The sequence below is a fragment of the Polypterus senegalus genome, chromosome 11, assembly GCF_016835505.1.
Source record: "Polypterus senegalus isolate Bchr_013 chromosome 11, ASM1683550v1, whole genome shotgun sequence".
Taxonomy (NCBI): domain Eukaryota; kingdom Metazoa; phylum Chordata; class Cladistia; order Polypteriformes; family Polypteridae; genus Polypterus; species Polypterus senegalus.
This window is the reverse complement of record NC_053164.1, coordinates 20,521,511-20,546,830: the sequence shown is the minus strand read 5'-3', so window position 1 is coordinate 20,546,830 and position 25,320 is coordinate 20,521,511. Positions and strand designations below refer to the sequence as shown.

At 43.5% G+C, this 25,320-nt stretch overlaps 1 protein-coding gene across 1 annotated transcript in view; it reads right to left on the bottom strand.

Moving 5' to 3' along the window:
• Positions 1-25,320, bottom strand: part of LOC120538720 (protein jagged-1b) — a 261,014-nt gene that overhangs the window by 20,309 nt on the left and 215,385 nt on the right. The window contains exons 8-10 of the mRNA XM_039768138.1: positions 24,125-24,238; positions 19,270-19,313; positions 14,281-14,454 (exon numbers count right to left, since the gene is read on the bottom strand). Of these exons, the coding sequence (XP_039624072.1) occupies positions 14,281-14,454; positions 19,270-19,313; positions 24,125-24,238 (332 nt within the window). The remainder of the gene's footprint in view (positions 1-14,280; positions 14,455-19,269; positions 19,314-24,124; positions 24,239-25,320) is intronic.

Genomic DNA, 25,320 nt, shown 5'->3' with positions numbered 1-25,320 from the left:
TGTTTTTAATAAATTTATAACAAATTCTAAAAAGAAAATCTATAAAATTCTAAAAAAAAAAATTCTAAAATCCTCTTTTGAATTTATCATTCTGCATTGACATGATATGCAGAAAACAATTAATTTAAATGATTTTGGCCCAAGGTTGCAACATAACAAAATGTGAAAAAAGTGAAGGAATCTCAATATTCGCCGACTCTGATATAGAACAATCTCTACTAATAAAAGGCAAAGCCCTCACTGACTCACTCATCACTAATTCTCCAACTTCCCATGTAGGTAGAAGGCTGAAATTTGTCAGGCTCATTCCTTACAGGTTACTTACAAAAGTTAAGCAGGTTTCATTTCGAAATTCTACGTGTAACGGTCATAACTGAATACTACTTACGTACATATATACGACCATAGCCTGCAGCTCGGTCACCGTGTGAGGTGGAGTTGCGTCCCCCATCACCACGCCTCCCACGTAGTTGGCTGCCTGCCCATATAAGGCCATCCGTCAGCAGCACTAATCTCTTATTTATAAACGGCGCAAATATATTCACATGTACTTAACCTATATTACAACTATATGCACATATAAATTAGACACGCAGACACACACAATCCCCACACGTTCGCCAGTCCTTTATCTGAACTTTCTTTTAAAAGTTTATAATCACACGGCCTGGGAAGTCTGCAGTGAATCCAGCGACCAATCCTGATGTGTGCCGCGGACACGTTTACTTAAGTAAAGAAGCGATCTCACCGGCCTGGCGACAGTTCCTTTATTATACTCGCAGGCAAATCCACAACTTCATAGAGACGCTGCCGCAAATGAAAGAATGCAAGAAAGCAAGGTAAAGAAACGGAAAGAATCTCTTATTTAGAAACGGCGCAAATATATTCACATGTACTTAACCTACAGTATATTACAACTATATGCACATATAAATTAGACACGCAGACACACACAATCCCCACATGTTCGCCAGTCCTTTATCTGAACTTTCTTTTAAAAGTTTATAATCACACGGCCTGGGAAGTCTGCAGTGAATCCGGCGACCAATCCTGATGTGCGCCGCGGACGCGTTCACTTAATTTACATGTAAAGAAGCGATCTCCTCATCACTAATTCTTCCACTTTCCCTATATGTGGGAAGCTGAAATTTTGCGTGCTCATTCCTTGCAGTGTACTTATAAAAGTTAGGTATGTTTCATGTCCTATTACAACACCCAAGGGGGGGAAACGGGTGTACCCCCTAAACTGTATATATAGATAGGGGAAACCCCTCCTTACTATTTCTGCTACTTCTAATTTTCCCATGCTCATCCTTTACACTGTACTTACAAACATTAAGTATGTTTCATTTTGTGTTGTGCCCCGTAATGAACTTTTGAAAATACCGTCTTCTTTTTGGCGGTTCTCACCATTACGCCATAAGGAAGTTTAGGAACTGAGCTCTCCTTTTGGCGGTTTCATTCCTTATTTCCATTAAAAGAGGATTTATTTCACACGCAAGGGCCACCCCCGGTCCCCCTTCCTTTTTCCACACGGCCGGTGTCCACACACCTACCACGTGGTTGGCTCCCTGCCTATATACATTAATGACATCCCATGTTCATGTGCCTCCTCACTCGCTTCCTTACTGTCCTCAGCTGTTCGTGCCCACTGCTCCCTTCTTCTTTATTCCACCGCTTCAAGCCTGTTATTGTTCGCCTTGCTTCACGTCTGCCTGCTGGTGACTCCTGCCTTTTCGTTTACTCGAAACTTACAACCACCAAAACTTTGTAATGGCACCAGGCTTTAGATCGAATCTCTGCACAAGAACCAACAACTGTCTTCACTGAAACAGGCTCAGAGAAGACTGTATTTATTCCTCACATCCCTCTCATACCCTCTGACCTCTCATTCCAATTCAAACGCCTCCAATTTCCAGTAAGGGTCTGCTTCGCTATGACAATAAATGAGTCACAGGGCCAGACTCCAAAAAAGGTCGGCATTGACTTGACACAAGATTGCTTCTCACATGGCCAACTGTACGTTGCATGCTCAAGAGTAAGCTCAGCAGCCATTTTATAGCCTAAGGGCAGAACTACAAGCGTTGTTTATAAAGAGAACCTTACATCCTAAAAATGTGTATTTCTCATTCACAACATTTTGTGGACTGGGACCCGGAAACAGGCAGACGGACAACATAGTTCACCCAACACACGTTTATTTTGTACAATATTTTACAATGCACGAACCCCAGTGCCTCTTGCACCGATTCCCCAAAATCCAAACACACTCTCAGTCACCGTGCCTCTCGACCGCCTCCCGTTCTCTCTCCAGCTCTGTCCTCTTCCACCCGACATCCACTACTGACTGGAGGGAGGCGGGCCCTATATGGGAACCCGGATGAGCTCCAGCTGCTTCCTGGCACTCCCTCTTGGACACACCCCTGTGTGGCGGAAGTGCCGGCTGTGCACCCGGAAGCCGCCCGGGTGTCTCCTGTCTTCTTCCCCCCAGCACTTCCTGGTGTGGCGGAAGTGCTGGGCTCCAGGGTTCCTCAGGCACCTGGGCGCCTGCCGGTGGCCACGGGTTCCCTACAGGGCTGGGCTTCCAAGCCCTGTACCGAGCCCCCAACATAACCAGGACAGACGCCCCCTCGTGGTCTGGAGGAGGCACAAGCCCTCCTCTGGTCCTCCTGGGCGTCCCGGCCGGGGACCACAATTTACAATCATACTCATCATTCTCAATACTAAAATAAGCCTACGACAATTACATTGACAATCACGTTACATTATTTTTAAAATGTTACCTTTTTTTTCATAACTTCCTTAACACACTACTTCTCCGCTGCGAAGCGCAGGTATTTTGCTAGTTAGGAATATAATGCATTAACATAACCGTGCAATTCAAACATCACGTTGTTCAGATGCAATGACTATCACCCTGAAGATCACTTGACTCATGTATGTGACCTGCAGGTACCCAGTCTGAGGACCACTGGTTCAGGCTTTGCCCAGTTTAGGATTTTAAGATGGCATTGTGTCCGTTCAGGACTGTCAATCCTCCCTGACTCACCATGGAATGATGAATGTAATGAAGTAGGACACGGGAGTTCTGAGGAGCACAGATCTAAGCCAGAAAAGAGCACATCTCTTCCTCCGCATAAGAATGGAGCCGCTGTCTTTAGCAGTGAATATGTTGAAGCTTGGAGTCTTCTTCATAAGGAGAGATTGTGATACTGATCAATGGATGAGAGTGGCAACAGGGGCAATCTTGGACCATGATGCTTTTGGAGAAACTGAATTCTTGGTTTAACAAGAAACCAAAGTCTGTACTTTCACCTGATTATAAACTGTTTATAGTGACCAAATGGAAATGATTACAAATACAAGCAACAGAGATGAGCTTTCACAACAGGGTTTCTAGATGTGGGCCAGGAGTTAAGACATCTGGTAGTGTTGAGTTAGTTAGTTAGTTAGTTACTTACTTAATTTTATATAAAACTTTTTCTAATCTATTCAAAGTGTTTAACATAGACGCTAGGGCAGTGGTCTCAAACTCCGGTCCTGGAGGGCCGCAGTGGCTGCAGGGTTTCATTCTAACCCTTTTCTCACTTAGTGACCTGTTTTAGCTGCTAATTAACTTCTTTTGAATTCATTTTAATTGACTTGTTCTTGAAGACTCAAACCCCTCAAGTGTTTCTTTTTCCTTAATTAGCAGCCAAACAATAATAAGAAATCAAATGAGCCAAAACATGACGAGCAAACTGTGACCGTCATACAGTATCTGAAAATAAAGAAAGATGAAGGTCTCAGGAATGATGATCTGCTCAGGTCCACGAAACATTATAACAGTGTACTCTTAGAAAAGAGAAAATCAACCATTTTAGAAATGTCTGCTATTGCACAATGAGAGCAGCAACAAGCCATAGAATTAAAGAATGAGTTAAATTAACAACAAGAATCAGAGCCTGTACCACACTCAGAACCGGCACGATTATAATACACGCTGACCTATTTGAGAGGCAGCAAAAAGAAAAAGAAAACAACTAATCCGGGACGCGAGTGACCAACACTATTTTCCTACTTCACCACTTCAATTATTGAGATACACCAAAGAAAGCAGGATCAAGCAAAAATGATTATTGGCAGACAATATATAGGATCACTGTAACAACAAAAAACCTTATATACATAATATCGCGCTGCAGCGCTTTCCTTCACCACACCAATCATAACACCAACACTTGAAAACATACATTACTAATAAAGACTTGAACAAATGGAAACACAACAAAAAAAACAAAGGATTTATAGTCTTTTAAATCTTATCTGTACGGAGCGTTGAGCTCAGTCTGTAGTGGGGAATGAGAAGCCGACCATATCTCTTGTTCTGGGAAACGGTCCGATTAACAGTTCCTTGTGCTGGCCCGTCAAGTCCTCTCCCGTATTCCTTCCTCCCGAAAGAAAAAAATAATTTGCTTGGAAATGAACCCGGGTTCACCTGACGATATCCAAGAGGTGTTAATCCTTTCCCTCGTGCCTTTTTCTGTTAGGGCCTCCTTCTCTCTCCTAGCTCCTTCCTTCCCTTTTTTCCCGCCACTTATTTACATTCGGATAGCTCCTCCCCGTACAGTCTGTTGGCCCTCCAAGCCAGGTGCTCCCCTCCCTCTGTATAAAGGGCCGGCCCTAAACATAAAGGCGTACCACAACAACAAGTAAGGGAAAAGGTACAAACTTACAGGTACATATCCATATTTCATTTGACCGTTACAAGCCTAAGGAGGCAGGCGACTGGTTGGAATTTGAGGCCCTGACTTAGTTGGCCTTTTGTTAGTTGACTCACTTCACATTTCATTGCTGTTTGGCTGCCATTTAAGGAAAGAAATGAAGCAATTCAGATGAACATTGAAGCAAATCAGGGGAACACATCTTAAAAAGTCAATGAAAATGAAAGGAAAAGGAGTTAATAAGCAGCAAAAACTGGTCACCAATTAAGAAAAGGGTTAGAATGAAAACCTGCAGCCACTGCGGCCCTTCAGTACCAGAGTTGGGGATCCCTGCAGGAGGGAGTCACTTCGACCACCGCCAATGTGTAGAATCCACCTGAATGATGTGATGGCAGCCAATCACATGCCAGTCTGCTCACTGCACATTAGCTATTAGGTGGTGAAGGGGTGACAGAGATAGTTAGCCAATAAGGGAAAGGGGGATAGTAGGAGGCCAGAGTGACCAGGCCATGTTGGGCAATTCAGTCAGGACATTAGGAAACGCCCTATTGTTTATGAAAAATACCCAGGGATCTTCCATGTTCAAAAGGAGTAGAGTGTTGTACCATGTTAGCCATAGATTGATACAGGAGAAAGTAGGGTGTACAGTAATCCCTCCTCGATAGGTGAAAATCTGCGAAGTAGAAACCATATGTTTGTATGGTTATTTTTATATATTTTAAGCTCTTATAAACTCTCCCACCCTGTTAACATTATTAGAGCCCTCTAGACATGAAATGACACCCTTTAGTCAAAAGTTTAAACTGTGCTCCATGACAAGACAGAGATGACAGTTCTTTCTCACAATTAAAAGAATGCAAACATATCTTCTCTTCAAACGAGCGCCGTCAGGAGCCGAGAATGTCAGAGAGATAGAGAGAGTGAGAAAAGCAAACAATCAAAAAATCAATACGTGCTTTTGGGCTTTTAAGTATGAGCACCGCGATAAAGCAGCCGCAAAGAAGGGAGCAATGTGAAGGTAGTCTTTCAGCATTTTTTAGAGTAGCCTCCGTATCTTTTAAACAGACACCCTCTGTGCAAACAGCCCCTCTGCTCACACCCCCTCTGTCAGGAGCAGAGAACGTCAGAGAGAGCGCGCGAGATTAAAGCAAACAATCAAAAAATCAATACGTGCTTTTGGGCCACCGCGATAAAGCGGCATTTCTTAGAGTAGCGTCCATATCTTCTAGGCAAACAGCCCCTCTGCCCACACCCCCTCCGTCAGGCGCAGAGGGTGTCAGAGAAAGACCGAGAAAGCAAACAATCCACTCGGGGAAGCACATCGTATATCATTAAGGAGTTTTAGTTAATATGTAATACATGCTCTGATTGGGTAGCTTCTAAGCCATCCGCCAATAGCGTCCCTTGTATGAAATCAACTGGGCAAACAAACTGAGGAAGCATGTACTTTAAATTAAAAGACCCATTGTCCAAAGAAATCCGCGAACCAGCGAAAAATCCGTGATATATATTTAGATATGCTTACATTTTAAAAATCCGCGATGGAGTGAAGCCGCGAAAGTCGAAGCGCGATATAGCGAGGGATTACTGTAATGACACCTTTTATTGGCTAACTAAATAGATTATAAATGCAAGCTTTCGAGGCAGCTAAGCTTGCATTTATAATCTATTTAGTTAGCCAATAAAAGGTGTCATTCAAAAGGAGTAAGGACCACCTTCAGATTTCTCATCCGAAGGGTGAAGGTGTTTCTGTCACTGCGTGGAAGGCATTGGAATCCACATAGAGACCACTGGATGAGGGCCTCCTGATGGTCTCACCATCATCTCCTTTCCTGTAGCAACCCAAGTCTCTTCTAGATGGTGTCCCATCCAAGTCCTGGTTGGGCCCAAATGTGCTGAAGTGCCGGTGGTGACCCATGCTGGTCGGGACAGTTGGAGTACATGTGTAGACATTTGATGTGTTTCAGTATCTGCTCCAAATGAGTCCTGGTCATAAGAGATCCAGGGGCAGCTGTTCCAGCCATCACTCACTAAAAGGATTCTGATCCCAGAAAAAGAAAACGTATGAAATTCAGGCTTTGTTCTCAAGGTTGAATTGAATTAGGTGTAAATCCACCTTAATACCACCTCGGATTAGAGCTTCTGGCAGGATGATTGTGCTGCCCTGTTCTTGCTTGACTGTGTGGGGAGCTCGGGAGGGTCTTTGCGGATGTGATTTTTGTTATATTGTGTGTTCTTTTTTTCATTATTTGATTAATATATTTATTACAATTTCTCAGGGTCTCTGTGTGTGAGTGTGTGTGTGCGGGATCCTAAATTGTCCCAAGTGTGTGCTTGGTGTGTGGGTGTGTGTGTGTGTCCTGTGGTGGGCTGGCACCCTGCCCGGGGATTTGTTCCTGCCTTGTGCTGCCTGGGATTGGCTCCAACAGACCCCCCATTACCTTGTGTTAGGATATATAGCGGGTTGGATAATGACTGACTGACTGGCGCCCAGCCCAGGGTTTGTTTCCTGCCTTGAGCCCTGTGTTGGCTGGGATTGGCTCCAGCGGACCCCCGTGACCCTGTAGTTAGGATATAGCGGGTTGAATAATGGATGGATGGATGGATAATGACTGACTGACTTTTAAAATGAAGATATTTGGTCTGTGGAACATGTGTCACACTATTGCCAGATCCATCCTATGAAGCAAACTAAAAACTACAGAACTTTGGTCATTTCGGATAAACACAGCAACACCAACGTTATCCACCGGCAACAGCAGCGTGGTGGTGACTTTCTTGCACCTGCATGTGCCACATGAATGTGGTTTATAGCTGTAATGCTAATGGCTGATAACTTCACGTTGTGGGCAATGGTTGAAAATAACACTCAATTGCCACACACGTTGGTAGCCCAAAGCCCTGACATGACTAGGCTAAAGTTGTCAAACCAGACCACCACCGCATTTTCACAGCAAAACACTTTGTTTTTAAGAGTGGTCAGTTTGACGAGTGACAGTGGAGAGGAAGTGGTGAAAATGGCCGGCTCCATTCAATTAGCAATGGGATTGGCTGCCTATTCTTATGCCAGACCAAATGAACAACTCATGTATGAAGTTTAAAGCACGAGGTCTACTTTGATTCTTTAGATATCAGCCCGTCTTAGACGGGTAGCACAGCTAGTCTCTAATAAAGTGCGGCACCCACTCCTGGTTTAACACAAATGCATGAAAATAAGATGCACCTCTGTTTTTTCTTTTCTAAACGAGTTGACTTTTCATTTGCTGCCTACCAGAGAGACACCTTCTGGGCTCATCCAAGGTATGCAATACCCTGCCAGGGAGAGAGGGGCACTGCCGCTCACAGTGCTGTCTACTCTACAGCAACAAGGAGATGCCCCTTGAGAGCAATTAACCCCGCCACTTCCGGCCTAAGAGCAATCAAAATCCAACGCACCCCCCTTATGTCAGCGTCTCATTTGGACCCGGACTGCATTGAGGACGAGCTCTGATGCCATGACCCGCTCATAAGAGCCACTTTAAGTAGAGCCAAACAGGCTACTTATGTTAAATTTTGCACTTGTAATTAAAAGGAGTGACCCAGCTGCCCCCCAACACCTCATTCAGCCATCCTATGTTCTTTCCCCCCGTTACCATGCCAGACAACTAGTGTGTTTTGAAAGGTGTCTTCACTGCTTACAGCATTAAGATTAAGAGGAACCCACTGAGCCACACGTAAATGTTATAGACAGAGCTGACATCTTCTTTGTCATTGTACTCCTGGTGGAGAGCTACACAAAAATATGCTGAACTCATCCAAACTTGTTTCCCAGTATTTAGCCAGCTTAAGTTTTGGCTTCATGCCCCTTCCAGCCTGGCACGCATGCCTCTTAACACTTCACCACCTTTACTCTGCTGATTATACAACTCCACCAACATGATCCTTTAGGGCCACAGCCCCAGAATTTTAGCCACCTCTGTGTTACACGCTAGTGAAGATGAAACGTTAATTCTAGGGGTTTTTTTGTCACATAATGTTTGGGACAAAGACCCATTCTTCATTGATTTAGCCCTCTGGTCCTGAGTTTAAAATTAAGGCCAACTTTCATTGAAGGGGATTGGCAGACATTGTGGTGAAACCATGTAGAAATGACGACACTTTTTCTACAAGGTGCGTATTTCAGGGCACCATAATGAGTGAGACACAGTAAGGTTTAGGACTTTGTCGCATGTTCCTTGCATGCAATGACTGCTTGAAGTCTGCGATTTGTAGACATTACCAGGTGCTGAGGATCTTCTCTGGTGGTGCTCTTTTATCACAAGTTTTGATAGAACTTGTGGTATAGCGGGTTTGTGGCTTCAACTGAATAGCCAGGTTTTAAATCCATAAAGCCATGTCACCCTCCGTGGGTGCGAATGTACGACCACGGGGAGTTAATGAGGTAGTTGGGGCGAGTCGCACCTGCCTCAATTGCTTCATTGGCTTCCTGCGGCGTGTGATTAAGGCACTGCACCGACGGAGACAAGTGTGTGTATATACAATCATTTGAAAACGTTTGGGAACCCCTCTCAGCCTGCGGAATAATTGACTCTCCTTTCAACAGAAAAGATAACAGTGGCATGTCTTTCATTTCCTAGGAACATCTGAGTACTGCGATTTTTAGTGAAGCAGTATTTAGTTGTATGAAATTAAATCAAATGTGAAAAAATGACTATGCACAAATGTGGGTCCCCTTGTCATTGTGCTGATTTGAATGCCTGTCACTGCTCAATACTGATTACTTGAACACCAAATTGGTTGGATGAGCTCATTTAACCTTGAACTTCATAGACAGGAGTGTCCAATCATGAGTGGTAAACGGTATTTAAGGTGGTCAATTGCAAGTTGTGCTTCTCTTTGACTCTCCTCTGAAGAGTGACAGACAGCATGGGATCCTCAAAGCAACTCTCAAGAGATCTGAAAACAAAGATTGTTCAGTATCATGGTTTAGGGGAAGGCTACAAAACAACTGTCTCAGAGGTTTAAACTGTCAGTTTCAACTGTAAGGAATGGAATCAGGAAATGGAAGGCCACAGGCACAGTTGCTGTTAAACCCAGCAGGTCTGGCAGGCCAAGAAAAATACAGAAGTGGCATATGAGCAGGATTGTGAGAATCGTTACAGACAATTCAGAGATCACCTCCAAAGACCTGCAAGAACATCTCGCTGCAGATTGTGTATCTGTACATCGTTCTACAATTCAGTGTAATTTGCACAAAGAACATCTGTATGGCAGGGTGATGAGAAAGAAGCCCTTTCTGCACTCACGCCACAAACAGAGTCGCTTGTTGTATGCCAATGCTCATTTAGACAAGTCAGATTCATGTTGGAACAAAGTGCTTTGGACTGATGAGACACAAATGGAGTTATTTGGTCAGAACAAAAAGCACTTTGCATGGCGGAAGAAGAACACCGCATTCCAAGAAAAACACCTGCTACCTCCTGTCAAATTTGGTGGAGGTTCCATCATGCTGTGGGGCTGTGTGGCTAGTTCAGGGACTGGGGCCCTTGTTAAAGTTGAGGGTCAGATGAATCCAACCCAATATCAACACATTCTTCAGGATAATGTTCAACCATCAGTCACAAAGTTGAAGCTACGTAGGGGTTGGATATTCCAACAAGACAATGACCCAAAACACAGTTCAAAATCTACAAAGGCATTCATGCAGAGGGAGAAGTACAATGTTCTGAAATGGCCGTCACAGCCCCCTGACTTGAATATCATCGAAAATTTATGGGATGATTTGAAGCAGGCTGTCTGTGTTCGGCAGCCATCAAATTTAACTGAACTGGAAAGATTTTGTATGGAAGAATGGTCAAAAATACCTCCATCCAGAATCCAGACACTCATCAAAGGCTATAGGAGGCGTCTAGACGCTGTTATATTTGCAAAAAGAAGGCTCAACTAAGTATTGATGTCATATCTCAAATTTATATACAGTACCTGTCTAATTTTGTTATGATGCATATTTTCTGTTAATACAATAAACTTAATGTCACTGCTGAAATCCTACTGTTTCCATAAGGCATGTCGTATATTAAAAGAAGTTGCTACTTTGAAAACACAGCCAATGATAAACAAAAATCCAAAGAATTATGAGGGGTTCCCAAACTTTTTTATAAGACTGTATATATACGGGCCAGCACAGAGGGAGATATAAAAGAAAGAGAGGAGTATAAAAGAGATGGGGGAGATGTAAAAGAAAGATGTTAAAGGACGGAAAGAGGCAGTCAGGAGAGATGACTCAGACACCACGAAGGTGAAGGTGGCACGAGCAGGGGCTCCATGAGGGGCGCAGGCAGAGGCGCTCTAGATCAGCTGATGCTGGTACTTCACTTTCATCTGATATCCATCTCCAGATCACTTGCATCAAACTCTGAGCCCGACAAGTCAGAGTCCTATTCAACAAAATTACGTAAAAGGTCCACTAAGTACTGTGTATTGCTTTGCACATTTGCTTTGGTCTCTCGCCAGATGTCGATGCCATTTTAGAGGTTGTTTACTCTTCGCTACTCACGCACAAGTAGGGAATCGAGGTTAAATCAACAAAGCTAAAGTGTAAGGGTGAGTTTTGTTGCAGTTTATAGCTGATTACTGTCCTCGACCCCCGAATTTTGACAAAAGTCGACATCAGCCCTGAAAGAGTTAAAAAGCTCATGTATTACTCTGTATAAGCCACAGAGCACCATTATCTCTCTCAAGTTAAAAGTCTGGATGTGCAGGAGAGTTGAGAAGAGATGGGCTTCTTGATAATGAAGGGAATGTTAACTCTTGAGTTGTAAATAATGGGTAAGTGCTAAGAAAGAAGGGGGTGCCGGTAGGGGCTGTCAAACAGATATGATGGACAGAGAAGAGTCTGACACCCACCCAGCCGAGAGATAATGGTAGATTAATGAGGGGCAGGACTAGAGCAATGGAATACTAGAAGTCTTGAATGGCTTAAATGATAAGAATTGTAATAAAAGAAAAAGGTGCTAATTGTTCCATCTTAAATGAGTCTGAATGCACGCCATATAATAAAGTTTAATTCTACTGTCTGTTCTGAAGTCTCCGAGTTGCCGAGGATGCCCATGCTGCTAATCTGCTTCAACATTACCATCTAGCATGCTGGGGGAGGTAATGCTCTAAAGAAGCTGCCTTTCCCCATCCTTCAGTTTCTTGGGCGTCCCGGCCATCCTTTACAATCTGTACTCACTAACTTGTTAAGCAAGGGGAATGGTAAAAATGTGCAAAAGTGCTTTTATTAAAACAGTCAACAAAACAGTGTTCAAATAAATAGTGCAGTGATTCCAAGTTCAATAAATAAATAAATAATCCTTAAAATGAAAACGTGAAGGTTAAAACAATAAATAGAAAAAACACAATCCTTTTAAAACGAGGTTAAAATGTTCCTCTGGAAGCATTTCTTAAAACCAACAACAACAAGCCCGGTGCATCTTCTATGTTACTGGAGCCTCACCTGCTTCTCCCATACGGGCCCACGCAACAGGCGAGACACTCTCTGCAGCTGCCCTTATTTCACACAACCACGAGACTGGAGACCTCCCGATCCCTGGTTTCGGTTTGGCTCTCATCCCAGTCCCCGAGACTTGGATTCCCACAACGGCCAGGTCGCCCACATTGAGGATTCCAGCACCAAGTCTCCCGACTTCCGCTGCCTTTCCGTGGCTTCTCTGCGGCCAGTCGCCTTCCTTTGGTCACTCTCGCTACCTGATCGCTCAGGGGGAGCGACATCTATCTCCAACGCCTGGGTGTAGGCCCAAAACCCCAGGCCCTCGCAGCTGCCCATGAGCGCTCGTTCGCTCGCTCGCTCGCTCTGTCTCTCTCTCACACACCGACCTGCTTCCTCATTCGCTCCCGGTAACCTCCGTCCTCTTTCGTTTCCTCTCCCTTTTCCTTTCTCTCTGATCTCGATCTTTTTTTCATCCTTCCAAAACCGACTCGCGCTTCTTTTTTTATAACGCGAGGGGCCATTGCAGCTGCAGCATTAGCCACGGGAGCAATCACGGATGTGGGCAGTTCCTCACCTGTGCACTCGGAGAGAAACGCCCACATCGCCAACTGACCCGCGGCTTGCTACAACAACGCCCCCCTCACGAAGCCGCTTCGGGTGCGGTGATTATTTATTTAAAATGGCCTTTGCTCAACGAGCTGTGGACCCATAACACCACACTGCCTAATATCATCCCTACGGTGAAGCAGGTTAGTATCTAGTGATATGGACGCTTCCAGTAGTAGGGACAGGGAGACAGGTGAGAACTGAAGGGACGATGAACATAGCCAAATATAGAGAGGTCCATGAAGGAAACCTACCCAGAGCGCTTGAGACATACCCAAGATGATTCGACGCTAGAATTGCTGCCAAAGGGGCTTGTACTTTGTAGAAGGATCCAAATACTTAAACAAATGAGTGATTTCAGTTTTCGATCTTTAATACATTTGGAAACCTTTCTGAAAATGTGCCTTCACTTTGTCATTTTGGACAACTGAGTGCAGATTGATGGTAAAAACTTGCAAATGTATCCATCCACAATTAAATAAAGCCCGCAGAAGATGCTTATAGTGGGTCCTTAAGCTAAAGCCCAAATTGGTCTTGGACTTCTCGGCTCGTTCTCTGTCTTTTGCAAACCTCAAGTCCGCAATCTTGGTGTTATCTTTGACAGTAACCTCTCTTTTGAGAAACAGATTAATTCTGTAGTCAAGAGTTGCTTTTTCCAGCTTCATCTATTAGGTAAGATCAAGCCTTGTTTTATCTTCTAGGGATCTTGAGAAAGCTACTCATGCTTTTATTTTTTCTCAACTCGATTACTACAACTCGCTGTATTCTGGGATTAGCAAACCTGATACGCAGGTTACAGTTGGTCCAGAATGCTGCTGCTCGCTTTCTGGTTGGGGCAAGAAAGTCTGATTCTGTTTCTCTAATATTAGCTTCTCTACACTGGCTGCCTGTCAGTTTTCGAATTGATTTTAAAAGCTTGTTTTTAAATCTTTACACGGGTTTGCTCCTGCCTATTTATCTGAATTGTGTGCTTTACACCAGCCATCTAGAGTGCTTAGATCTTCTGGTCAGTTGTCTCTTGTTGTCCCTCGTACCGAGTGTAAAGCTAAGGGGGACAGACAGGGCTTTTACAGCTGCTGCCCCTCGCCTGTGGAACTCTTTACCTCCTCACATAATGGAGTCGTCTACAATTGAACTGTTCAAAACACGATTAAAGACTCACTTCTATTCACTTGCATTACGTGACCTTCAGTAATACTGATGTTTCCTCATTGTGATTCTATAATCTTACTTCTATTTATTATTTATTTTATTTATGTTCATTTATTTTATTTCTATTTCTGTTATTTGTATGTTTTCTTTTATTCTATTATTGTAAAGCACTTTGGCCACAGCATTCCTATGTTGTTTTAAATGTGCTATATAAATAAATTTGACATTGTGACATGTTCTCAATACATTCTGAATCCACTGTGTGTCACAATAGATAAAATTACTGGCTAAATAAACATAAATGTAATCAAATACTCCCTTTCACCAGTATGAAAGAAGAAAGCATACCTCACAGTAACTTCCAGAGAAGCCCTCCGGACAGCGGCACAGGTATCCCACATCCAGATCCACACAGTGACCACCATTGAGACATGGGGCACTGACGCAGGCACCGAACTTGACATGGCAGCTCTTTCCTGTGAACTCCGGTAGGCATCGACATCTGTAGCCATTTATGGTCTCCTATTTTAGGAAAGAAACAAGAGGTTCTAACAATCAATCAAGTCACATTTGATATTATGCCTTTCACCGAAAGAACTTAAAGCTCTAAACGAGGGGTGCCCAATATGTTGATCGCGATCGACCGGTAGATCGGAAAGGTAGTGCTGGTAGATCACGTAGCATTCAAAAATGTTTTTTTTAAATGTTAGTCTATCATTTATCTTCCCGATGGCATTTGCCACTTGATTGACATACAGGGTGGCCAGTCTGAGATCTCTTTTCTTCTAACATACTGGTCATCCCTCACGCACGATTAAACGTGCCAGCTACTGTAAAACTCCGGCTATCTAAGTGATCCAGTTAGCCTTCAAATTTATATCAACTAAAGAAAGGATTTAAAAAAAAAATGTTGGTTATGGGCTGGATGTGGAATTGGAAGAGGATTTTTTTCTCTCACAATGTCACAATTGAAGTGCGTTTGTCTGATCTGTCAATCTATCATTGCTATTCTAAAGAAGGAAAATGTGGAAAGGCACTTTCGAACTGTTCATAAAAACTACGAAACTGACTTCCTTCTGAAAAACGATCTGAGAAAGAGAAAGGAGAGGGAACTAAAATTGCAGTTAATCGGACAGCCGTCATTTTTCACTCGGCTAAATTCAAAAGCAAAGGCAGACACACCGAAGCATCGATCCGGGTGAGTCACTTGGACAGTTTTGGAACTTACTCACAGAGGAAAAGTACCCAAACATGAGGAAATGTGCTACCTCCTTGACTGCATTATCCGGCTCTACTTATTTATGAGAGTCAGCCTTTTCTCACATGAAGATTATTAAATCCAAATACTGTAGTGACCAGAAATGTATTGAATTGTTATTGTGCCATAAAGGTTATTCAGTTATGCAAGGTACGACAACATATATTTTATGCATAAAGTATACTCAATATATTATATATATATATATATATATATATATATATATATATATATATATATATATATAGTAACAAACTTAGAGCCAAACAGAAGAAAGGTTTGGGGTTTTCCGGCCCCGTATATTGTCTACAATCCAGCTCCTAATAAACAAAAAACGGTCAAACAGAAAAACAAAACAATTGCATCTGCACGACGCCATACTAGGCGTCGGTGGCCATTTTATATGGGAGGAGCAGGAAGTGGAGGAATGCTGGGAAGGAGGCGTGAGGGATGCCGGGACTGATGACGTCAGGGAAGATGGTGGAGGAAGGGCGGAAGTAGACGCACTGCGGTATAGTGGCTCATGGCGGAGCGTCTTTACTTCTGGAAAACAAAGGAAAAGGTTAGTACCCCGCCATTCCCCGCCGGCGAACGTCTCTCGATGTGTTTTAAGGTCCTTCCGCGGCCTCCTAGTCGCGCATGCGTGACAATATATATATATATATATATATATATATATATATATGTGTCATTTTTAATGTAAGTAGATCATTTCGACCTGATCATTTTAAAAGTAGCTCGCAAGCCGAAAAAATGTGGGCACCCCTGCTCTAAACATTAAATAAAATGCATAAATTAAAAATTTAAAGCAACACAGTCAGGGGGTAATTTACAGCTGGCCACATTAAGTCAATTTGTACTTATGTTTTAAATACAATATACTTTGCAAACTGCTGTTTCATAAAGACACAAAGTATGGCAAGCACACGAGGACAAAACAGAACACTAAATGAAATAAGACAACACAACGCTGTAATTTAATCATTCAGCACAGAATAGCAAACATTTTGTAGAACTTTGCAGAAGAGCACAATGAAGGTGCTGAATGTGCCAGGATGGCCTTTCCATATGTGGTAACATGTTATGTCTTTAGAACATTAGAACAGGCCATTCAGCCCAACAAATCTTTCCAGTTCTGTCCAATTAATTCTTCTAAATAAACATCAAGTCGAGTTTTGAAGGTCCCTAAAGTCTTACTGTCTACCACGTTACTTGGTCACTTATTCCATGTGTCTGTGGTTCTCTGTGTGAAGAAAATCTTTCAAATGTTTGTATGAAATTTATCCTTAACAAGTTTCCAACTGTGCCACTGTGTTCTTGTTGAACTCATCCTCTTTAATAAAACCCCTGTGTGCGTCCAGGTGTCCGTGTGTGTGTGTCTTCTGGTGAAGTGCGCATGCGCGGGGCATCACGGCACGTGTTCACTCTCTTCCTGTGCATTCCCTGTGTGTGCAGAGAGAGAGTGAGAGAGACACACACAGAGGTGCGAGCACGAGAGACAGACACGCATGTACGCACGCACACACACACACACACACACGCATGCACGCACGCACGCGCAAGAGACACACTCACACACACACAGGCAGGCCCGCATGGGGGACAGACACGCACACGCACACACACGCACTCAGGCCCGCGACAGAGACAGACATGCACGCACACACACGCAGGCCCGTTACTTTTCTTGGTTGTTTATTAGATTGCGGATTTTTCAAATGCTCATTTTTTCCCCTGTGCTTAAAACTCATTAAAAAGGTTTTAGCGAGTGGGTCGTAAGGCTATAGCGCGAACTCTTGCAGTGTTAGTTTTCTCTGTTGTTCAAGGTTTTACGCTGTGCATTCAATGGTATAATTAGCTATATTTGTGCTTAAAATCTTAAAAAAATATAGATTTACATACAGTTCATACGGTCTGGAACGGATTAATTGTATTTACATACAATCCTATGGGGGAAATTACTTTGGTTCCATCGAGGTTCCACTGTATTACTGTCAGACAAAATTACAGGCATTTTACGGAAATACAAACCAGAATTACTGAGAGAGAAAATTAAAGGCACACAATACAGTGACGCATATTACAGCCACATACAAGGTCCCTTGCCATTTAATAGAGACTTTTCCTACTAATGTTTATGCACTACTGTTCTAGCACCCGTTACTGTAAAGGGCTTAATGTCTAGTTTTAAAATAATGGACTAATTCCCTTCATAATTTTAAACAATCCCTGGATGAGGCATCAGCTCATTGCAAGGTGAATACAAGCACACACATACACTGGCGTCATTTTAGTGTCACCAAATCTGAATATCTTTGGAAGAAAACCGGAGCACAGCATGGAAACCCAGCAGGAAAACATGCAAACTCCAGGCAGGGAATATCAGTGACGTGACTCCCTGCGAGACAGCAGTGCTACGGCTCCGCCACCGTGTCACCCTCATGTGTGTAATTATTAGCAGTATTCATTATTTAAACGAGATGAACAATTTATCTGTAAAATGTAACATACATACAGTACTTTGATGCATTTCATCATGAAAGTGATATCAAGTATAAATCTTAAGATTCTAAATGTGCACAGAGTTGGCATATCATACATTTCATGTGTTCTGTGTGGTGATCTGTTGCTGTTTGCCGCTGCTGTCAGGTCAGGAGGAAGCCACAGGAAAAAAAAAGATGGCACAAAAGATGGTATGTGATACTTTTAAAATGTATCGTGTCATTACAATCAGGAATATGTGACACTTGAATATAAAAGCACCACAAATGCATCTGTATGTCGGCATTTTGCTTCACCACATCGAACCATTCATCAAACATCGAAGCGCGCACATCGATCTTTCTGTCACATGTAGATAGTAACCAGAGACTCTGAAGTCACATTCCGACTTTTATCACACTGCCCCCCCCCCCACACCCCCCGACTTTTAGCTGGTAATACAACTTGAACTCGCGTCGCGTTAATTTCTGAGCACCTGCTCAGAGGACAAATCAAACGAACGATTGGCAGCCATGTTGCGTACCCGTTCTGAGCGTGAAGTATAAACGAGCCAATATAATGTTCTTGGGACCTGAACAGATCAACATTCCTAAGACTATCGTCTGTCATTATTTTCAGATATTGTATGACGGACACTGTTTGCATTTTGTAACATTTTGTATTGTTTGGCTGCTAATTAAGGAAAAAGGCACAATTGAGGGGACTGAGTCTTCAAGAGCAATTTAATTAAAATTAATTCAAAAGAAGTTACTTAATAGCAAAAACAGGTCACTAATTAAGAAAATTGAACACCACATAATATTCTCAAGTTCAAGGTTTTACAGGCAGCAGAGTCTATCCTGACAGCATCTTGAGCAAGGCAGGATCAAACCCAAGGGGAAGGCTTGAGTCCATCTTATGGCCTCCTCACAGAAATTAGACACCCCATTAATCTAACAGGCTTAACTCTGGAATGAGGATAAACGACTGTAGCACCACAAGAACAACCCCAAATCCACATAGACGGTGTGAGGACGCTAGATTTGAACCCAGAGCCTAGAATCTGAAAGGCAGACACACAAATCCCTGCATCAGTGTGCTGTCCACATCCACCTCCAGCAGTTAGGAAGCGTCTTTGACCTCAATGTAAAACAGAACTAAGTGTTATCAATGGCTGCACAGAATGAAAAGGCCGCTGGGCCACACTGGAATGTTCACAAACAAAACCGCCAGTCATTGACAATGTGAATTCACTCTTGAAAAGCGTTGGCTGAAAGACAGAGTTAGCCCACTGTGAGCCCACCACAGCACTGGGGAGAAAACAATCCACTACTCATTACTGCTCAGGGCAATGAGCGGCTCATTCAGCAAAAGGGGAGAAAAAAGGACACAAATTGGAGACTGTTAGAAAATGAGAATGACAGCGGATCTTTAAATAGATCACTGGAGCATTCCCGGAAATTATTTATAGTGGTAACTGAATATGCAAGTAAAGTCCTTAATGAGGTGAGTGGTGGTATGGGACTGACCCATCTATAGCCCCCAAAAACTGTCTGATCTGAAAAGAGAAGAGAATGGATTGAACAATAATACAATACCTCACATATCTCTCCAGGTGAGCACATCCGGCATCTGGACTTGTCTAAAAAGAAAGAAAGAAAGAAAGAAAGAAAGAAAGAAAGAAAGAAAGAAAGAAAGAAAGAAAGAAAGAAAGAAAAATGTTAATAAAGTGGATATTTCCAATTTAAACATATTAAATTTGCATGGAGACCATGCCTGTCCAGACAGCGATGCTCTGTGCCAGAATCCGATGGTTTGTACCGTGGATTTAAGTCTTCAGACCCCACACATTCTGAACACTTTATTGTATTGTAGATTTAATTTTAAATGGATACATTTGACATTTTTGAACATCAATCTACACTCAATAACCCATGTCATGCATGCGCATCTGGGGACCACCTTTCTGGCTCTGGTGAAGTAACTAAGCAGTACCACCCTGGGACAGGAGGGGCGCTGACACTAACATTATCTTATCTTTCCTCCTCCACAGCCAAGAAAAGATGCCCAAGAAGGATGATTGATCTCACCCCGCCCTCCCTGAGAAGGCTCCGCCCTACCACCCAGATAAAGCCCCGCCCCATCCAGTCCGAGCTGTGTAAAGCCTGGAAAATGGTATCAGATAGTCAACTGACACCGAGCACTTGACTGCTTGACTTGGTGAAACTCAGCCTCACACTGTTTATTTTTATTTTTTTTTTTTGTCAGTTGTCTTTTTATTTTGAAATTAAAGATCATTTTTATCATTGGCATTTCAAGACGCCAGCTTTCCCAGACTCACTTACAACCATAATAATAACAAAGTGAAAACATGCTTTCAAAGAGGTTTGCAAATGTATTCAAAATGAAAAGTAGAAGTATTCAGATCCTTTGCTGTGGCACTCCAAATTGTCTTTAGGTGTCTCCTGTTATGCTTTAATTCTCCTTGAGATGTTTCTAGAACTTGAGTGAAGTCCAACTGTGGCAAATTGAATTGATTGGACATCATTTAGAACGGCACATGTGTACCTGTTGTGGCCAGCAGAGGGCGCTCCTGCCACCCAAACCCGACACAGACAGACGCGAGTGAAGCACACACACGGCTTTTATTTTTTCTTTTTCTCTCGTGGGAAACGCCATCCCCCTTTTCCCACAAGTCTAGTACAGTTCACAGCACAGCACAATACTAATCTTTTCTTCTTTTTTTCTCTTTCTCTTTGCTCCACTCCTCTGGACAAGCTTTGTCTACCTCCTCCCGACTCTGCCTCCCAGAGTAGTGGCTGCTGACTCCTTTTATAAGGCACCCAGAAGTGCTCCAGGTGCTCATTGACCCACTTGCGGTAACACTTCTGTGGTGAAAGAGCTGCAAATAAGGGCTCAGCAACAGCCCACGGAACCAAACAGGGCCGCATCAAACTCCAGCTCCCATGAAGCCCTGCAGGAGTCCAAGGCACCACTGCAACCCAGGGGCAGCCTGCCGCCTAGCACTCTGGGGGAGATAATGCTCTGGATACTCTCCCTACCCTAGTTCCTCCAGCATGGAGGCGTCCCAGCCCACACTGTGTAGAGAAGGCCTAACAGTTCACATTGCATGACTGGACAAAAGCCAAGCCATGAAGTCCATGGAACTCTTGGTAGACCTCAGCAATCGGATTGTGGAAAGGGATAAAACCATTTCTAAAACTTTGAGGGTTCTCGCGAGCACAAAGACTTCGAGAACTGAGCCAGGGAAGAAGTCTGGAACCAGGGTATAAAAATGTTTCTAACATTTTGAAGCTTCTCAGTAGCACAGTGGCCTTAATATTGGAGACATGGAAGAATTCTGGAACCACCAGGACTCATCCTAGACTTGGTCATCTAATCAAATTGGGTAACCAGGTAAGAGGGGACATGATCAGAGAGGTGACCAAGAACCCAGTGATCACTCACACTAAGCTTTAGAAAGTCTTCTGCTAAGATGGGGTAAAAGAACAACCATCTCAGTAACACTCCATCACTCAGGTTTGCATTGTAGAATGGCTAGATTGAAGCCACTCTTGAGTAAAAGGCATATGATGGCATAGGTCTAAGTCAGTGGTTCTCAAACTGTGAGGTGGGCCCCCTAGAGAGGCACGAAGTAACAAAAAGGGGGGTGTGAAGATGTGAAAAAAAGAAAAAAAGAATCAAAAATAGGAAAAAATACATCTATTGAAACCAAAACAAATTAACTTAAACTACTGTACATTCTGATACTAGAAAAATAAATATAGAGTTAGATAAATGTGGATAAAAGTTAAGTAGGTATAATAAAATATGCATGCCTTCAGCACCGTCCAACCTCTGCTCCTTAGGGACATGCTGACAGAGATGGGAGTAGATTCATACCTGGTGGCATGGATCATGGACTATCATACAGACAGACCTCAGTATGTGCATCTCGGGAACTGCAGGTCTGACATTGTGGTCAGCAACACAGGAGCGCCGCAGGGGACTGTACTTCCTCCGGTCCTGTTCAGCCAACATACATTGGACTTCCAGTACAACTCGGAGTCCTGCCACGTGCAAAAGTTCGCTGACGACACTGCTATTGTGGGCTGCATCAGGAGTGGGCAAGAGGAGGAGTATAGGAAGCTAATCAAGGACTTTGTTAAATGGTGCGACTCAAACCACCTACAACTGAACACCAGCAAGACCAAGGAACTGGTAGTGGATTTTAGGAGGCCCAGGCCCCTCATGGACCCCGTGATTATCAGAGATGACTGTGTGCAGAAGGTGCAGACCCATAAATACCTGGGAGTGCAGCTGGATGATAAATTGGACTGGACTGCCAACACTGATGCTCTGTGCAAGAAAGGTCAGAGCCGACTATACTTCCTTAGAAGGCTGGCATCCTTCAACATCTTCAATAAGATGCTGCAGATGTTCTATCAGACGGTTGTGGCAAGCACCCTCTTCTACGCGGTGGTGTGCTGGGGAGGCAGCATAAAGAAGAAGGACGCCTCATGCCTGGACAAACTGGTGAGGAAGGCAGGCTCTATTATAGGCACAGAGCTGGACAGTTTGACATCCGTGGCAGAGCGATGGGCACTGAGCAGACTCCTGTCAGTCATTGAGAACCCACTGCATCCACTGAACAGGATCATCTCCAGACAGAGGAGCAGCTTCAGCGACAGACTGCTGTCACCGTCCTACTCCACCGACAGACTGAGGAGACCCCACACTATGCGACTCTTCAATTCCACGGGGATGGTGGTAAACGTTAATATCATACAAAATTATTGTCTGTCTGTTATACCTGTTATATACTCTTTAATTTAATATTATTCTTTATCAGTATGCTAATGCTGGAGTATGTGAATTTCCCCTTGGGGTTAATAAAGTATCTATCTATCTATCTATCTATCTATCTATATCATTAATTAAAAAAGAACAAATTGGTATTAGTGGGCTCCTTTCAAAAAACGTTAGGGGGGCACAATTAAAACGTTTATGAAAACTTGGGTTGCAAATACTTAAAGGTTGAGAAACGCTGGTCTAAGTAATGGTCAAGGAGGTGACCAAGAACCCAATGGTCACTCTAGTACTCTACTCAGATGGGAGAACCTGTTGGAAGAACAGCCATCTCAGCAGGACTCCATCAATCAGGCACTTATGGTTGAGGGGTTAACTGCCAATTGGAGCAAGGCTGTCCTACCGCATGGGTACGCTGTGCAGTTGCCTGGGGGCCCCACGACATAGGAGCCCCATGCTAATCTAAGTATGTTGTGTAGGTAGGTACCCCAGTGCACTGCTTTGAATGAACTTGATGATGATGCTGCCCTCATGCTTGGCTACAGAGTCATAGATGAATAGACTTTACAGTGCCAGGCTGATTCCTTACCCAAATGGGACGCCATGATAAAAGAAAGCAGAAGAACAGGCTCTGTGTTCTCTGATGGGAACAAGAATCCTTACCCGGCAGGGAGGCTGGTATGTTGGAAGGACCAGGAGAGACACCAGCATCTGGTCACTATATGCTAGGGATTTGGGTCCCTTTTGAATACCTGACAGGGCATCATGGGAACTGGAGTTCTGGAACACAGCACTGTTGGGTTCCATGGATGCCATAAGTGGGGATATGGTGCCTACTGTTTTGGGGACTCCCATTTGACCTTCAGACCACATCCTAGCCATGAAACTATTTCCAGGTCAAAGATAAGAGGAGTCGTGTCATCTTGACCAAACAGTCAGAGTCGGGAGGAGGAGGACCAGGCGGACGAGATGAATGTGGAGGAAGAGGATCATATTCTGGGCTGTTTGTACTTTGGTTGTTGTATTCCGTCTGTGGAGATGACATTTTGTTAATAAATAGGGACTGGTTTGGGTGTGATTGTGTCTGGGTTTTGAGGCTTTGTGGTGCCCCCTAGTGATTACAGTAGTTATTTTTTAATTATTAATTATTTATTACTACTCTAATAATTAGGTTAACTTTTCAAAAATGTTATGTTTAAAAAAATTGCACACCAATTGGACACAGACCCTCCACCACTAACATCCATCGGTCGATGCCATTGTCCCATAATTTGAATTGCAGCCCTGAAGCCACCACAAACCTCTTTGTGCTCCGTTTATATCACCATTGTAAAGTGCTGTTAAAAAGCACAAATTTAATGTCGTCTATTAACACATGGAATTGCCTTCTTTATTATCACTATTACTTTTGAATAGGGACTCGTTGTTACAAAACTATTTAATAAAGAAAAATGCAATAACTGACTCTTGGATGAAGTCAATCACAAACGTGAAATGCTCCAACTTTCACATCAGTTAACTCAGTCGCTGGACGCACCCGAGTGTAACGATGTGAGCACGCTGCCCAACTTGATTAAATATGAGGAATGTAAAGAGAAGAAGAAAAGCTGACAGGTGATTTGATGCTTTGGAAGAAATTCTTACCTTCCATACACGTGGGCCCCGTCCAGTCTTCAGTACATTCACATTGAAAGCCAGTGGAGACTTCCAGGCAGCTTCCCCCATTAGCACAGGGGTTGGACAAGCAGGCGTGCTCCGCTAAAAGTGAAATGAGAGACAAGTGATGAGTGAAAACGACTCGTGGTAAGCAATAAAACGATGAATATAGCGCCCTTCCATGGTACAGACCATGTGGACTGCATGTTTTACTATCCATTATTTAGCAGTTGCCTCTACCCTTGATGACTTAAAAGTAAACCTACATAAATACGTACGAGTGCTTAGCAAGAAAATGACACGGTTAAAAGAAGGAGCACAAGAACTTTATCACTGTAGAGAAGCATTCAACGAAGAGTGTACTCAGTCAAGGGGGTAATGGGGTCCAGATGTCCAGATAAGTGCAAACACACCCTACCAAGATTATTTGGACGAATGTGGGGGGGTCTTCGCGTGGCAGTGCGACGCAATCTGGTTTGTAGTTCTTGTCATCGTAAGTGGTGGTCTTCCCAGGTGAACGTTGCCATTGGAGCATCAGCTACACAAGCATGTTCAGCATCACGATCAGCTGAAGCTGGTACCTCACTTTCGTTTTTGATCTCCATCTCCATATCACTCCAGTCTGAAAAGTCAGAGTCCGATTCGGCGGTAATATTCAAAATGTCGTCCATGGAGTATTTTGCATTGTGCATTCGCTTTGGTCTCTCGCCAGATGTCGATGTCATTTTAGAAGTCCTTTGTTCTTTGCTACTCATGCATGCACAGGTAATCGAGGTCAAATCAATGAAGCGAACCATCCTTCCAGCAAAGAGAGTCAAACTAAAACGTAATGGCAAGTTTTGTCGCCATTTACGGCTGATTACCGTCCTCTACCCCTTGAATTTCGACAAAAGTCGACATCCGCTCTGAAAGAGTTAATGTATGGGCACAATGGGTAATGGCCGGGGGCCTCAATAGCACAGGGGCCCACGATTTTTCTGATGCCTATGTAGGTTTCTGTTTTGCTATCAAAAAAGGGGCCTCAGCACACTACTTTGACCGGGGGCCTATAATGCTGGTACGACGGCCCTGTTGATGCTGCCACCACCATGCATCACCCTAGGGATGGTATTAGGCAGGTAATGAGCGGTGCACGGCTGTAGCCAGACACAAAGTCTGGAGTCCTGCCCAAGAGGTCAGTTTTT